This window comes from Symphalangus syndactylus, chromosome 6 (genome assembly GCF_028878055.3).
Source record: "Symphalangus syndactylus isolate Jambi chromosome 6, NHGRI_mSymSyn1-v2.1_pri, whole genome shotgun sequence".
Classification (NCBI taxonomy): domain Eukaryota; kingdom Metazoa; phylum Chordata; class Mammalia; order Primates; family Hylobatidae; genus Symphalangus; species Symphalangus syndactylus.
The window spans coordinates 106,919,671-106,934,466 of NC_072428.2; the positions used below are offsets into that span (position 1 = coordinate 106,919,671).

Consider the following 14,796-nt stretch of genomic DNA (forward strand, 5'->3'; position numbering starts at 1 on the left):
GGAAGATTTACCAAGCAAATGGAAAGCAAAAAAAGCAGGGGTTGCAATCCTAGTCTCTGATAAAACAGACTTCAAACCAACAAAGATCAAAAAAGACAAAGAAGGGCATTACATGATGGTAAAAGGATCAACACAACCAGAAGAGCTAACTCTCCTAAATGTATATGCATCCAGTACAAGAGCACCCAGATTCGTAAAGCAAGTCCTTAGAGACCTACAAAGAGACTTAGACTCCCACACAATAATAATGGAAGACTTTAACACCCCACTGTCAACATTAGACAGATCAACGAGACAGAAAGTTAACAAGGATATCCAGGACTTGAACTCAGCTCTGGACCAAGCAGACCTAATAGACATCTACAGAACTCTCCATTCCAAATCAATAGAATATACGTTCTTCTCAGCACCACATAGCACTTATTCTAAAATTGACCACATAATTGGAAGTAAAACACTCCTTAGCAAATGCAAACAAACAGTCTCTCAGACCACATTACAATCAAATTAGAACTCAAGTTTAAGAAACTCACTCAAGGCCAGGTGCAGTGGCTCACCCCTGTAATCCCAGCACTTTGGGAGGCTGAGGCAGGTGGATCACAAGGTCAGGAGATTGAGACCATCCTGACTAACATGGTGAAACCCCACCTCCACGAAAAATACTAAAAATTAGCTGGGTGTGGTGGCAGGTGCCTGTAGTCCCAGCTACTCGGGAGGCTGAGGCAAGAGAATGGCGTGAACCCAGGAGGCAGAGCTTGTAGTGAGCCACAATTGTGCCACTGCACTCCAGCCTGGGCAACAGAGCGAGACTCCATGTCAAAAACAAAAACAACAACAAAAAAAAAAAAAAAAAGAAAAAAAGAAACTCGCTCAAAACCACACAACTACCTGGAAACTGAACAACCAGCTCCTGAATGACTACTGGGTAAATAACTGGTACATTTGTTATTTTTCAAGTTAAATAACGAAATTAAGGCAGAAATAAATAAGTTCTTTGAAACCAATAAGAACAAAGACAAAGACACAACATATCAGAATCTCTGGGACACAGCTAAAGCAGTGTTGAGAGGGAAATTTGTGGCACTAAATGCCCACAGGAGAAAGTGGGAAAGATCTAAAATCAACCCCTAACATCACAATTAAAAGAACTAGAGAAGCAAGAGCAAACAAATTCAAAGGCTAACAGAAGACAAGAAATAACTAAGATCAGAGCAGAACTGAAGGACATAGAGACACAAAAAACCTCAGGAGCTGGTTTTTTGAAAAGATCAACAAAATTGACAGACCACTAGCCAGAATCATCAAGAAGAAAAGAGAGAAGAATCAAATAGACACAGTATAAAATGATAAAGGGGATATCACCACTGATCCCACAGAAATACAAACTACCATCAGAGAATACTATAAACATCTCCATGCAAATAACTAGAAAATCTAGAAGAAATGGATAAATTCCTGGACACATACAGCCTCCCAAGACTAAACTAGGAAGAAGTCGAATCCCTGAATAGACCAATAACAAGTTCTGCAATTGAGGCAGTAATTAACAGCCTACCAACCAAAAAAAGCCCAGGACCAGACAGATTCACAGCCGAATTCTACCAGAGGTACAAAGAGGAGCTGGTACCATTCCTTCTGAAACTATTCCAAACAATAGAAAAAAAAAAAGGGACTCCTCCCTAATTTTATGAGGCCAGCATCATCCTGATACCAAAACCAGACATAGACACAACACAAAAAAAGAAAATTTCAGGCCAATATCCCTGATGAACATCAATGCGAACATCCTCAATAAAATACTGGCAAACAAAATCCAGCAGCACATCAAAAAGCTTATCCACCACAATCAAGTTGGCTTCATCCCTGGGATGCAAGGCTGGTTCAACATAGGCAAATCAGTAAACATAATCCATCACATAAACAGAACCAATGACAAAAACCACATGATTATTGCAATAGACGCAGAAAAGGCCTTTGATAAAATTCAACACCCCTTCGTGCTAAAAACTCTCAATAAACTAGGTATTAATGGAACATATCTCAAAATAATAAGAGCTATTTATGATAAACCCACAGCCAATATCATATTGAATGGGCAAAAGCTGGAAACATTCCCTTTGAAAACCGGCACAAGCCAAGGATGCCCTCTCTCACCACTCCTATTCAACATAACATTGGAAGTTCTGGCCAGGGCAATCAGGCAGGGGAAACAAATAAAGCATATTCAGATAGGAATAGAGGAAGTCAAATTGTCTCTGTTTGCAGATGACATGATTGTATATTTAGAAAACCCCATCGTCTCAGCCCAAAATCTCCTTAAGCTGATAAGCAACTTCGGCAAATTCTCAGGATACAAAATCAATGTGCAAAAATCACAAGCATTCCTATATACCAATAATAGACAAACAGCCAAATCCTGAGTGAACTCCCATTCACAATTGCTACAAAGAGAATAAAATACCTAGGAATACAACTTACAAGGGATGTAAAGGACCTCTTCAAGAACTATAAACCACAAGCAAATGGAAAAACATTCCATGCTCATGGGTAGGAAGACTCAATATTGTGAAAATGGCCATATTGCCCAAAGTAATTTATACATTCCATGCTATCCCCATAAAGCTACCATTGATTTTCTTCACAGAATTAGAAAAAGCTACTTTAAATTTCATATGGAACCAAAAAAGAGCCCACATAGCCAAGACAATCCTAAGCAAAAAGAACAAAGCTGGTGGCATCACACTACCTGACTTCAAACTATACTACAAGGTTGCAGTAACCAAAACAGCATGATACTGGTACCAAAACAGAGATATAGACCAATGGAACAGAACAGAGGCCTCAGAAATAACACCACACATTTGCAACCATCTGGTCTTTTACAAACCTGACAAAAACAAGCAATGGGGAAAGGATTCCCTATTTAATAAATGATGTTGGGAAAACTGGCTAGCCATATGCAGAAAACTGAAACTGGACCCCTTCCTTACACCTTATACAAAAATTAACTCAAGATAGATTAAAGACTTAAACATAAGACCTAAAAACCATAAAAACCGTGGAAGAAAACCTAGGCAATACCATTCAGGACATACGCATGGGCAAAGACTTCATGACTAAAACACCAAAAGCAATGGCAACAAAAGTCTAAATTGACAAATGGGATCTAATTAAAGAGCTTCTTCACAGCAAAAGAAACTATCATCAGAGTGAACAGGCAACCTACAGAACAGGATTAAATTGTTGCAATCTATTCATCTGACTAAGGGCTAATATCCAGAATCTACAAGGAACTTAAACAAATTCACAAGAAAAAAAAAACATCAAAAAGTGGGCCAAGGATATAAACAGACACTTCTCAAAAGAAGACATTTAGGTGGCCAACAAACATGTGAAAAAAAGCTCATCATCACTGGTTATTAGAAAAATGCAAATGAAAACCACAGTGAGATCCCATCTCACACCAATTAGAATGGTGATCATTAAAAAGTCAGGAAACAACAGATGCTGGAGACGATGTGGAGAAATAGGGATTGCTTTTACACTGTTGGTGGGAGTGTAAATTAGTTCAACCATTGTGGAAGACAGTATGGCGATTCCTCAAGGATCTAGAACCAGAAATACCATTTGACCCAGCAATCCTGTTACTGGGTATATACCCAAAGGATTATAAGTCATTCTAATATAAAGATACATGCACATGTATGTTTACTGCAGCACTACTCACAATAGCAAAGACTTGGAACCAACCCAAATGCCCATCAATGATAGACTGGATAAAGAAAATGTGGCACATATATGCCATGGAATGCTATGCAGCCATAAAAAAGGATGAGTTCATGTCCTTTGCAGGGACATAGATGAAGCTGGAAACCATAATTCCCAGCAAGCTAACACAGGAAAAGAAAACCAGACACTGCATGTTCTCACTCATAAGTGGGAGTTGAACCATGAGAACACATGGACACAAGGAGGGGAACATCACACAGAGGGGCCTGTTGGGTGGCGGGGGTCTAGGGGAGGGATAGCATTAGGAGAAATACCTAATGTAGATGACAGATAATCTTATGTGTCTTAAACTTTGCAGGCACAAAATCCAGCTAATGTATAGAGTTTCACTTTCTAATACATGCAAGTTAACCTGCTTTTCAAGGTACATAATGTTCAGTGGCTAAAATTCTTTACAGTTCTAGATATGAGAGATTTCAGGATTGAAAGCCCATTATTTTGCTTCAAACATGGTATCTGATCTCATACTTAAAGAGCAATGAGAAATGCTTCAGAAAAGGGAGAGCACTTTTTAATATATTCTGAATGTATTAGGATGAAGTTATCATATCTTGTAGGGTTGAAAATTCAGGCCGGGCACGGTGGCTCATGCCTGTAATCCCAGCCCTTTGGGAGGCCAAGGCGGGCAGATCACAAGGTCAGGAGATCAAGACCATCCTGGCTAATATGGTGAAACCCTGTCTTCACTAAAAATAGGAAAAATTAGCCGGGCATGGTGGCAGGCGCCTGTAGTCCCAGGTACTCGGAGAGGCTGAGGCAGGAGAATGGCGTGAACCTGGGAGGCGGAGATTGCAGTGAGCCAAGATTGCTCCATTGCACTCCAGCCTGGGCAACAGAACAAGACTCCGTCTCAATAAAAAAAAAACAAAAGAAAGAAAGAAAATTCAACCCCAGTGAGACAACAGAACTATTTATTGATCAGAATACTCAGAGAAACAGTATTATATGGGGGTAGGAGGGTAGACAGGCAGTATACTGCCACCAGTAAATATATTTGTGTCCTCTACTAAAGAGGAAAGGAGACCCCTTTTGGAGTTTTTTTGTTCTGTTTTGTTTTTGTTTTTTAGTTTTCTCATGTTTTATCCTAATGGGTTTTGAAAACATGATCATTTAAAATACTGTTGGAATGGGCCCATCAGTGATGTGATCTTTCACTTGTGAAAAGACAAGGGCTACTTTTGTGGCTATATCTCCCCTATCCAGACAGGTAGGAGACCCAGCCTCTGTGGCTTTATGCAGGACGCTCATTTCCTGCCCACAGAGTTTCTCTGCCCTTCAGGATAACTCAGAGTTTGCCAGCCATTGTTGGGTCTATCCAAGGGTGTGTAGTTCACAACTGCTTCCTTCCTTTTTCCCTAGAAGGGTAAAGGTTACTCCATAAGCTAAGGGGAAAAATGCCCAGCCCAGAGAGAAAAGCTAAGCAGAGCCAGCCTTTTGGATCCTGAGGGGCTAGCAGAGGGCTTATAATATCTCTTCCTATTGCCAGTGCCCCAGTTGCGCAGCTCTCTGCATCTTTTCTCAAATCATCACCCAATCCCTTTGCCTTTTATAGAAAGTGATGGTGATGATGTGCGTAGAGTGACAGACTTCAGTTTTTACACAGAAAGACGGGAGGTAGGCAGTGGGATCCGGCCAACATCAGCCTTGGGCAGCGTTTTCAGTGGGGAAGCCTCCTCATTAGAAGAGCCCACAGTAGCTGTGTGACTGCCTCAGGCTGAAGAGAGTCCTGGGAGGGTTGGATGTCTTGTTTTCTCCTACTGGATTTCTACCATAATAATAATAAACAGGTTTATTTTTCTAGTAGTTCTCATTTGGCTAGACATGGATGAGGTAAATTTTCAGGAAAGGCACAACAGTGTAATGGATTTTTATGGGTAAAATGGCTATCATAAAAACTTTAAGCTAAAACTTTAAAGGGGTTCGATAACAAGGGTAAGTTAAGACTTTGGTTTGCAGTTATTTACTTAGGAAGGATGGAAATGTTTGCAAGTTTGAATTTGGCTAAAAGCCCTTCTTAATTGTAAAAGAATCACTTTTAGATGTTCACAAACTGAGCTTTAGCAAATACCTTTACTGGTTCTTGAGTTGCCTCTATCTTAGTTTTCCCACCATTGTACTTTACAGCACAATTTACAATATGTCCCCACCCCCAAAAGAGCATTTCCTTTCTCAATTGTCACAAAGCTGCTGAGAAGAAGCTTATTTTTAACTTGGAAATGTGTTTTGTTTTAATAGTTTTAGCCTGAGAGCAATTATCTTACACACTTTATAGGTGCCTAATGCTGTCTTAAATCATGACTGACCAAGTTTTATCAATAAATCCATTGATAACACACCAAAAATGAGTCTGCAATAATAAAATGAGCCTGTTATTTGCTTAACATCAACCATCAGGGGGAAAAATCTAATCCTAAAAATGAGATTTAAAACAATACCAATGAAGATAATTAGGAAAAATTGTTACAATGCTGATTTGGGGCCCTCTCTGGTTCTGTTTTTATCTATTTCTAAAAGAAACAACATAACATATGTATTCAATATTACATAATTTTTAAAAGGCTGAGTGTGTCAACTAACCAGCCTGGTATACATCAAATAGTGACCATGTTTAAAGAACAAGGAAAAGTCTTCAATCATTAAAAAATGTAAACTAATAGGTATTAAGAAGTAGAGTCACTTTTCATTTGTTAGTGCCTGGTGCATAGGAGGTGCTTTATTAAGAAATAATTAATGAAACCTGGGCAGCATAACAAGACCCCGTCTCTACAGAAAATTTAAAAATTACCTGGGTGAGGTGGCGCACACCTGTAGTCCTGCCTACTAGAGAGGCTGAGGCGGGAGGATTGCTTGAGCCCAGGAGTTGGAGGCTGCAGTGAGCTAGAACTATGCCACTGCACTGCAGACTGGGCAAGAGTGAGACCCCCATCTCTAAAAATAGATAAGTAAATAATTAATGAATGAATGAATGATTGACAGATATGTGTTCAAAAACCATCTACAAGTTTCATATTATGCTAGCTGCTGAATGCAACTGGGCAAACACTGGATACCAAATGAAGTATTTTTACTGTGCAACTTTTGTCTCTGGGTGGGGAATACCATAGCAACCAAAATGTAGTGCACGCAGCCAGTGCACAGAGCAAGGCATATAATGGCTGGACCTTGGCTTATAGGGCACATGAAGGAGTTTGATCAGAGCTCAGTCTGAAGGCTGATGAGGAGTTACAATCAGAGTTATGAGCAAGTAAAAGTCTGGGCCCAACGTGTTTCTACTCCAGCCCTAAAGAGCCCTAGAAGATAAATTCACTTCAGAATGGCCCAAAAAGGGCCAGGTCCAATGGCTCGTGCTTGTAATCCTAGCACTTTGGGAGGCCAAGGCAGGAGGATCACTTGAGCCCAGGAGGTTGAGACCAGCTGGGCAACGTAGTGAGACCCTGTCTCTAGAAAAAAAAAAAAATAGCCAAGCGTGGTGGCCCACGCCTGTGATCCCAGCTACTCAGGAGGCTAATGCGGGAGGATTGCTTGAGCTCAAGAGGTTGAGGCTGCAGTGAGCCATGATCATGCCACTGCACTCCAGCCTGAACAACAGAGCCAGACTGTATCTGAAAAAGAAAAGAAAAGAAATGAAAGAAGGAAGGAAGGAAGGGAGAGAAAGAAAAAGAAAGAAAGAAAGAGAGAGAGAGAGGAAAGAAGAAAGAAAGAAAAAGAAAGAAGAAAGAAAGAAAGAAAGAAAGAAAGAAAGAAAGAAAGAAAGAAAGAAAGAAAGAAAGAAAGAAAGAAGAGAAAGAAAAGAAAGGAAGGAAGGGAGGGAAGGAGGAAGGAAGGAAGGAAGGAAGGAAGGAAGGAAGGAAGGAAGGAAGGAAGGAAGGAAAGAAAGACAGACAAAACGGAAGGACTCGAAAAGCCCCTTTATTCCTACCAAGCTGCATCTGCTCTTTGTCCCATCTCTGGATCTCCTGAAAACAATTTGTTACATTAGCATGTCATGTAGTTTTAATGTTTGTTCCAGATGCTCTGAAATTTGTGACCCTTTTTCCTTTAGTGAAAATTAAATTTTTACTAAACTGTGGGAAAATGAAAGAATTTCAGACTAAGGATACACATTTTGTTTGTTCATTTTCCATATATGTGAAAAATTATAATATATTGGATTTTTTTTTAAGTTCTATGTTGTCCTTGTAGGTTTTCCCAAATAGTGCACCCCTTGAAGGAGGGACAAGGCTGACCATATGTGGCTGGGACTTTGGATTTCGGAGGAATAATAAATTTGATTTAAAGAAAACTAGAGTTCTCCTTGGAAATGAGAGCTGCACCTTGACTTTAAGTGAGAGCACGATGAATACGTAAGGAACTTAAAATGCTTTGCTGGGGTGTGCTTGGAAAATAGGTTTTGTTTTTGAATGAATATTTGTTTTAAAATTGCTCAAGAAGCTCATCTCTTGAATTAAAAAGGGTCTTGGCCTATCACATGCCTTGTGGGTCTGTTCTGTTTTGTTCTTGCAATCCCATTTACTCATTGGATTTGAAGAGAGAGAAAGGTGACATGGCCTAGGTGAAGAGAAGAGGCCAGATATGGGAGTATCGCAACCATTTATGCGACTAGTCTTCAGGTGTTGTCTGAGTAGATTTGCAAGGGTAGCACTAGTTAGGATCACTTCATCCTTGGAGTCTTCAAAGGTAGAGTCTCCAAAGGCTTTTTCTACAGAAATCAGTAAACGGCTCAGCATGGATCCTCTCTTTTAAATTCACTTTCTAAACCTCAGAAATATAGTGAGGCAGCTGAGTCACGTGTCTGAGACTTTTTTAGATGAGTTAAAATTTATATTCAGCTTATATTTACTGGCACTGCAATATATGGGCTGTATCTCACTGAACCATCCCCACGGTCCTGGGAGGGAGCAGTATCATTCCTATAATACAAAGGAGGTACCCGAAGTTCAGAGAGGTGAAGTGTGGCTTCACAGAGGTAATCCAGAGAGTAAGAGCTGAACAAGCCTTCAGCTCAGCTCTGATCAGCTTCTGATCCAAGACCCGTGCTGGTTCTACTGTATTCTACATGCACTCTTCTACAAGCTTTGAATTCCATAATCATCAGAGAATCCAGAAATTGTTCATTATCACATAATAACAACACCCAAACATTTAAAGTTTTAAGGCTGAATCTTTATGGTTGAACCCATTCTATCAGGTGGTTATTTTATATCTAATAGAATTCGTTTCAGGGTTACACAAAGGTCCATATCTATCCATTTTACTGAGACCAAAACACTAATGAAGGTAATATTTGTTAGCTGAATGGCAAAACAAATTTTTTCTAGAAATCTCCCTTGTAAAATCTCCAAAACTCTTAATCACTGCATATAAATCAGGACCTGTAAAAGTAAAGCATAATTCATTCTCTTCTTTAAAAAGTTATTTAATAAATCAAATTTTATTTAAATTTTTTCAGAACTATATGATTATTCATTCAGAAATAATTCTATGGAACGCCATCACAATTTCATTATCATTTAAGTAATTTAAATAAGCTTGTACAAGTATAACCACAGAAATGTACCTGTTGACATACTTCAATGAAGAGATTGGCCTATTTGTAGTTAGCCCGTTGTTTCATATGCAACTGAGATACTATCTGAAGTAGACCAAACATTATCCCTAAATATTAATATTATCCAAACTTAGATTATTATGCACCATTCAATTGGTGAGGTCTGCGTGGATAAGGTCTGATATTTCCTGTTTGTCTGTATAAGTACTATAGTACCGTTAATATGAAGTTTAGTATAGGCAGGGTGCAGTGGCTCATGCCTGTGATCCCAGCACTTTGGCAGACCAAGGCAGGAGGATCACCTGAGCCCAGGAATTCAAGACCAGCCTGGGCAACATAGTGAGACTCCATCTCTACCAAAAAAAAAAAAATTTTTTTTAATTAACCAGATGCCGTGGCACGCACCTCTAGTTCCAACTCCTGAGTCCAGAGGATCCCTTGAGCCCAGGAGTTCAAGGCTGCAGTGAGCTATGACTATACCACTGCCCTCCAGCCTGGGTGACAGAGCAAGATCCTGTCTCTTTTTAAATAAAAATAAAAATTAAGTTTATCATAGTATAGAAATAGAATTATATAATTTTTGGCCTTAATGCTTTTCTTGAAACTCTGCTTGCTATTCAAAGCAGTCAGCTCACCATTTACAGTTAATGTCACTTCCTGTAAAGCAACCTAACCAGAAAATGCCTTGGATTTGTCATGTATTAAACTTCGGGATTTTCTTCCAGATTGAAATGCACAGTTGGTCCTGCCATGAATAAGCATTTCAATATGTCCATAACTATTTCAAATGGCCATGGGACAACACAATACAGTACATTCTCCTATGTGGTAAGGAAAATTCTATCCTATCATGTTTGATTTTTACTTAATCTATTTAGAATTATAAGATGAACAAGTTACTTTGTTTTGTTTTTATCTCCCCTCCAGGATCCTGTAATAACAAGTATTTCGCCAAAATACGGTCCTATGGCTGGTGGCACTTTACTTACTTTAACTGGAAATTACCTAAACAGTGGGAATTCTAGACACATTTCAATTGGTGGAAAAACATGTACTTTAAAAAGGTGTTGTAAATTTATTTTTTCTTGCATCTATCAATTTGAATTAATATCTGTACCTTAAAAATTAAGTAGATTGTTTTGTATGTGTGTGTGAAGAAAAAAAATCAAGATGTTTATTTCTTTACACTCCTGCTGACAAAACTTCCTCCTTCCAAAATTCATCTACTCCTTTTGCTGATTTTTCTTCCTTTCTCTTGTTTTTTAGCAATCCTACTTTTCACTTTTGTCTTCCCATCTACCCTCTTTATTGTTATAGCTTAGGATCTTAGCTATACTATGAGCTGTGAGAGTCTGGTCATTGATAATAATTTAAAATAAACATTTTCATCAAGATTTGTAATTAGACTAAGTCACTCTGGGGAAGGAAGAAATGGGGAAAATTGGGTTTGGAAGACAGTTATGTTTCTGCTTCTTAGAGTTGGAAGAGCTCAGTTTAATCGAGTACCAAAAGTACTTTAAAGGTTTTTTTTTAAATCTCAAATGTTTTCCAGTCAAGGATAGCTTGTCTACAACAAAGCTAAGTTTGAGATCCAGTCAGATTAAACAGCCTACTCTAGAAAATGCTTCCACTCAGGAAATTCCCACTTAGGAGCCATTGAGTTATATCCTTTTGATTCATGGATATAATTCTAAAATATGTGTATCTCTAATAGCTAAGATTCATTTTCTTAATTTTTTTTGTTCAGTGTGTCAAACAGTATCCTTGAATGTTATACCCCAGCCCAAACCATTTCAACTGAGTTTGCTGTTAAATTGAAAATTGACTTAGCCAACCGAGAGACTAACATCTTCAGTTACCGGGAAGATCCCATTGTCTATGAAATTCATCCAACCAAATCTTTTATTAGGTAAGTAGAAGCTTCTGATGGGTATAAGAAAACAATGAATACAAGGATGATTTTGCTGTAGAATAGTCAAGAGGAATTGCAGTTTTATCTCTGGATTTGATGCTGTTATGTTGCTTTTGAAGGCTTCCTTTCCAATTCAGGAGAGAAAACTACATTCAGGTTCTGAGTACAGTTTAACTTATCAATGCTAGTTCATTCCAAGAAGTATTTTATCCTGTTCTATTATATTTAAACAGATTATAGCAAAATTGTTTAATGTGGCGTTGTAGTATACATGCACTTACATTATGTACATATCAATTCTATACTAACCTTAGTGCCCAGAAGTGGAATCACCTTTTTTCTTCCATTCTCTAGAGTATTTTTTGTCCTGCCTGCTTTACACACAGCTTTTCTTTATGCCAGACTCTCTTTGAATTGGTATCTCATTGGACCCAGTTCAATCTGCCCTGTTTCCATTAATTCTATCAGTCTAGCAACAATAGTTAAGTTCGGTTTTCTTTGTATTTTTTTCAGAGGTGAAATATTTATTTTGTGTAATTCGGTGAATAAAATACAAATGCATTTCTTAAGTTATGAAATATGAATTTTAAAAATATTTTCAAGTTAAATAAGTTGTTTCCAAAGAACAGTTACCCATGAACTTCCATTTGATGTTGACTGTGCCTCTAACCTGTAATCAATGCAGGTGATTAAATTGAATCCCTCTCTTACAGTACTTGGTGGAAAGAACCTCTCAACATTGTCAGTTTTCTATTTTGCTTTGCCAGTGGTGGGAGCACAATAACAGGTGTTGGGAAAAACCTGAATTCAGTTAGTGTCCCGAGGATGGTCATAAATGTGCACGAAGCAGGAAGGAACTTTACAGTGGTAAGTGCTTTGAGCAATGGTTCTACTCAGAGCTCTGCATCTCTGCCTCTAACCACGTGGCTTTCATGGTACCTGGGACATCTCAGTTTCACCTTTTAGGTTTGCTAGGTAATTTCCTTGCAATGTAGCCAAGTAGTATTTTTTATTTAACAACTGAAATTATCTAGAGTCTTGGGCTAACCATGTGGAAAAAATACATACACATACACACATGCATATATAATGTTTAGACAAGAATGAAGATTACCAATTTGAGACAGTGTTTTTTTTATGTTTGTTGGTTGGTTGGTTGGTTTTGAGGGTTTTTTTGAGACAGTATCTCACCCTGTCATCCAGGCTGGAGTGCAAGGGCACGATCTCGGCTCACTGCAATTTCCCCCTCCCAGGTTCAAGCGATTCTCCACCTCAGCCTCCCGAATAGCTGGGACTACAGGCACGAGCCATCATGCCTGGCTAATTTTTGTATTTTTTGGTAGAGATGAGGTTTCACCACGTTGGCCAGGCTGGTCTCGAACTCCTGACCTCAAATGATCTGCCCACCTCGGCCTCCCAAAGTGCTGGGATTACAGGTGCTACTGCGCCTGGCCTGAGGCAGTGTTTTTACAGACAGTCAGTACAAATGGAAATCACAGCATTTCCCTAGTCCCTTTTTAATGCATCATAGAACGTGGACCCTTTTGCTCTAATAAAATCCTTGGAAAAAGTTGCTGATCTTGCAGCAGTATTCTTGCCTTTCTAAGCAGCAGACATATGCTTTCTTACAGCCCCCTGTTCTTCTTACCATTCTTCTTGTCCCTTTGTTAGCACATTATAAAGTAACAAGAAAGAGTATTAGAATATTTATGTTATGTCCTAAACTGTGAATGTTATTTGCTGTTTCTCCACCTATCCTTATTTGATATAGGTCACATTAAAGTGGTGGTTTTAGTTTAGACCTTAGAAAGGTTGGAGTTATTTCCAAAGATTCCATACATTTTGTTGATGTTTTTCTCTAATATAAAATACCATAATCTCGTAGGACTTGAGCACTCAACTCAGAATGAAAGTTCCAAGTGCTCTTGCTCAAGCAAGGTCTTGATTGGTCAGGTGATAGATTGAATTACAGCACTTCCTTTTAGAGTCCCCATCCAATATTTCTTGAAGACTAAAGCCACAATGTTCTTTAATTACAAAAACCAATTTGGGGCTAAAAATGTCAAGCCAAATCACCAAATAATAAGGTCATTTCAAATAGGATTTTTCTTGGCCTTCTCAATCAGCCACATTGCATCACCTCTAAAGAGTATTATTAGATTTTTATCATATTCCTGAGAGATTGTACTCTAGGGAGTCACCATATGAAGCAAAGGATTTTGAAACCAATCCCCACACATGGCCACAAACAAAGTTAGAGTACCACTGCTATTAATTTAAAGGACATCAGTTCTCCACAACTAAGCATAACAATTTTTCATTAACCAAATAAGAATGACAGTAACCCTCTTTGGTGTTGGTATGAGACCTTTTAAAGTAGAAATCTGAGAAATTATTAGTTTATCTAATTAATGCTGAGCCTACATTATTAAGATAATGACTGAATTTCCTTTCTTCTCCCTCACTGGCATTAAAGTGACACTCAGAATGCCTCTTAGCTTCAGTCATTCATTTGTAATCAAATATTTATTAAAAATTTTTAGTTGTCACACATGACAGTTACATATCCCAAGGATGATTCAAACAATGATAGACGATAAAAATCTTGTTTATATATCTGGAAATATAAACTTCTGTTGTTTTAGCCACAAACATGTTAGTACAGTAGAACTATGCATTAGAATCGGACAAGAGTGAAAAATTCAGTGGATCTATTTTACTATTTACTATTTATTTTACTGTCGTTTGTGAAAACTACTTTATAAAGAGATATGTATTCATTCCATGTTCCCTGCCACTTACAGAATTTAAAGCTGACCATGATGAACTGAACCCATTTATTATTTAACAAATAAAAACTCTTGGTCAGGTCTGATTTAGATATATAGGTCCAGCTACAATAACTTTAAGTCCAATAAACTTGAATCCTTTCAAAACAAAAACAATCATCTTCACAACAAAATGTATATTAAATTGTTAACGTGTGCATTATGACCTAGAAGCCTGCAGTTTATCGTGTAGTTCTCAAATTTCTTGTTATGTAAACAATTATTGTGATGACAGTAAAATTGTTCATGTCCATTAGGAATAAATAACTTTTAGCATTATAATATTAATTTTATATAAAACTAAATAGTATAATTTTATCCATATTATATCTGTCAGTTTTATCTGCTGCCGATGTACATTTTTAATGTAAGATCATTTTTTAAATTATTTTTTAAAGAAAACAGCAAATAACAAATTCTGTTTGTCCTTTTTGTGTATATCCTGAGTCCTTTTTCTATTGTGGACACAAGTAATTGTTTTATCTCCAACTATACTTGTCAAAGAAAAGGAAATCTAAGGGATGTTGTTGCTTGTTTGTCTTTTCCTTGGGGGAAAAAAATGCAACCGTTAACCTTAGATGTACCACTATGTGTTGCTGGTTTAGTCTAAGTACAATCAAGAGGAAGCTACATTTTCCAAAATTCCATAAATCAGAATTCCAAAGAGGAAAATTTGAAATGAGACATGAAAGAGCATGAAATAATAATAGCAAAGGCTT

The 14,796-nt window shown here is 37.9% G+C and overlaps 1 protein-coding gene across 1 annotated transcript in view; it reads left to right on the forward strand.

The window, feature by feature from the left end:
• The window catches only part of MET (MET proto-oncogene, receptor tyrosine kinase), a 100,253-nt gene that overhangs the window by 48,713 nt on the left and 36,744 nt on the right, over nt 1-14,796 (forward strand). The window contains exons 6-10 of the mRNA XM_055283760.2: nt 7,972-8,132; nt 10,063-10,165; nt 10,265-10,401; nt 11,085-11,246; nt 11,963-12,116. Coding sequence (XP_055139735.2) covers nt 7,972-8,132; nt 10,063-10,165; nt 10,265-10,401; nt 11,085-11,246; nt 11,963-12,116 — 717 coding nt within the window. The remainder of the gene's footprint in view (nt 1-7,971; nt 8,133-10,062; nt 10,166-10,264; nt 10,402-11,084; nt 11,247-11,962; nt 12,117-14,796) is intronic.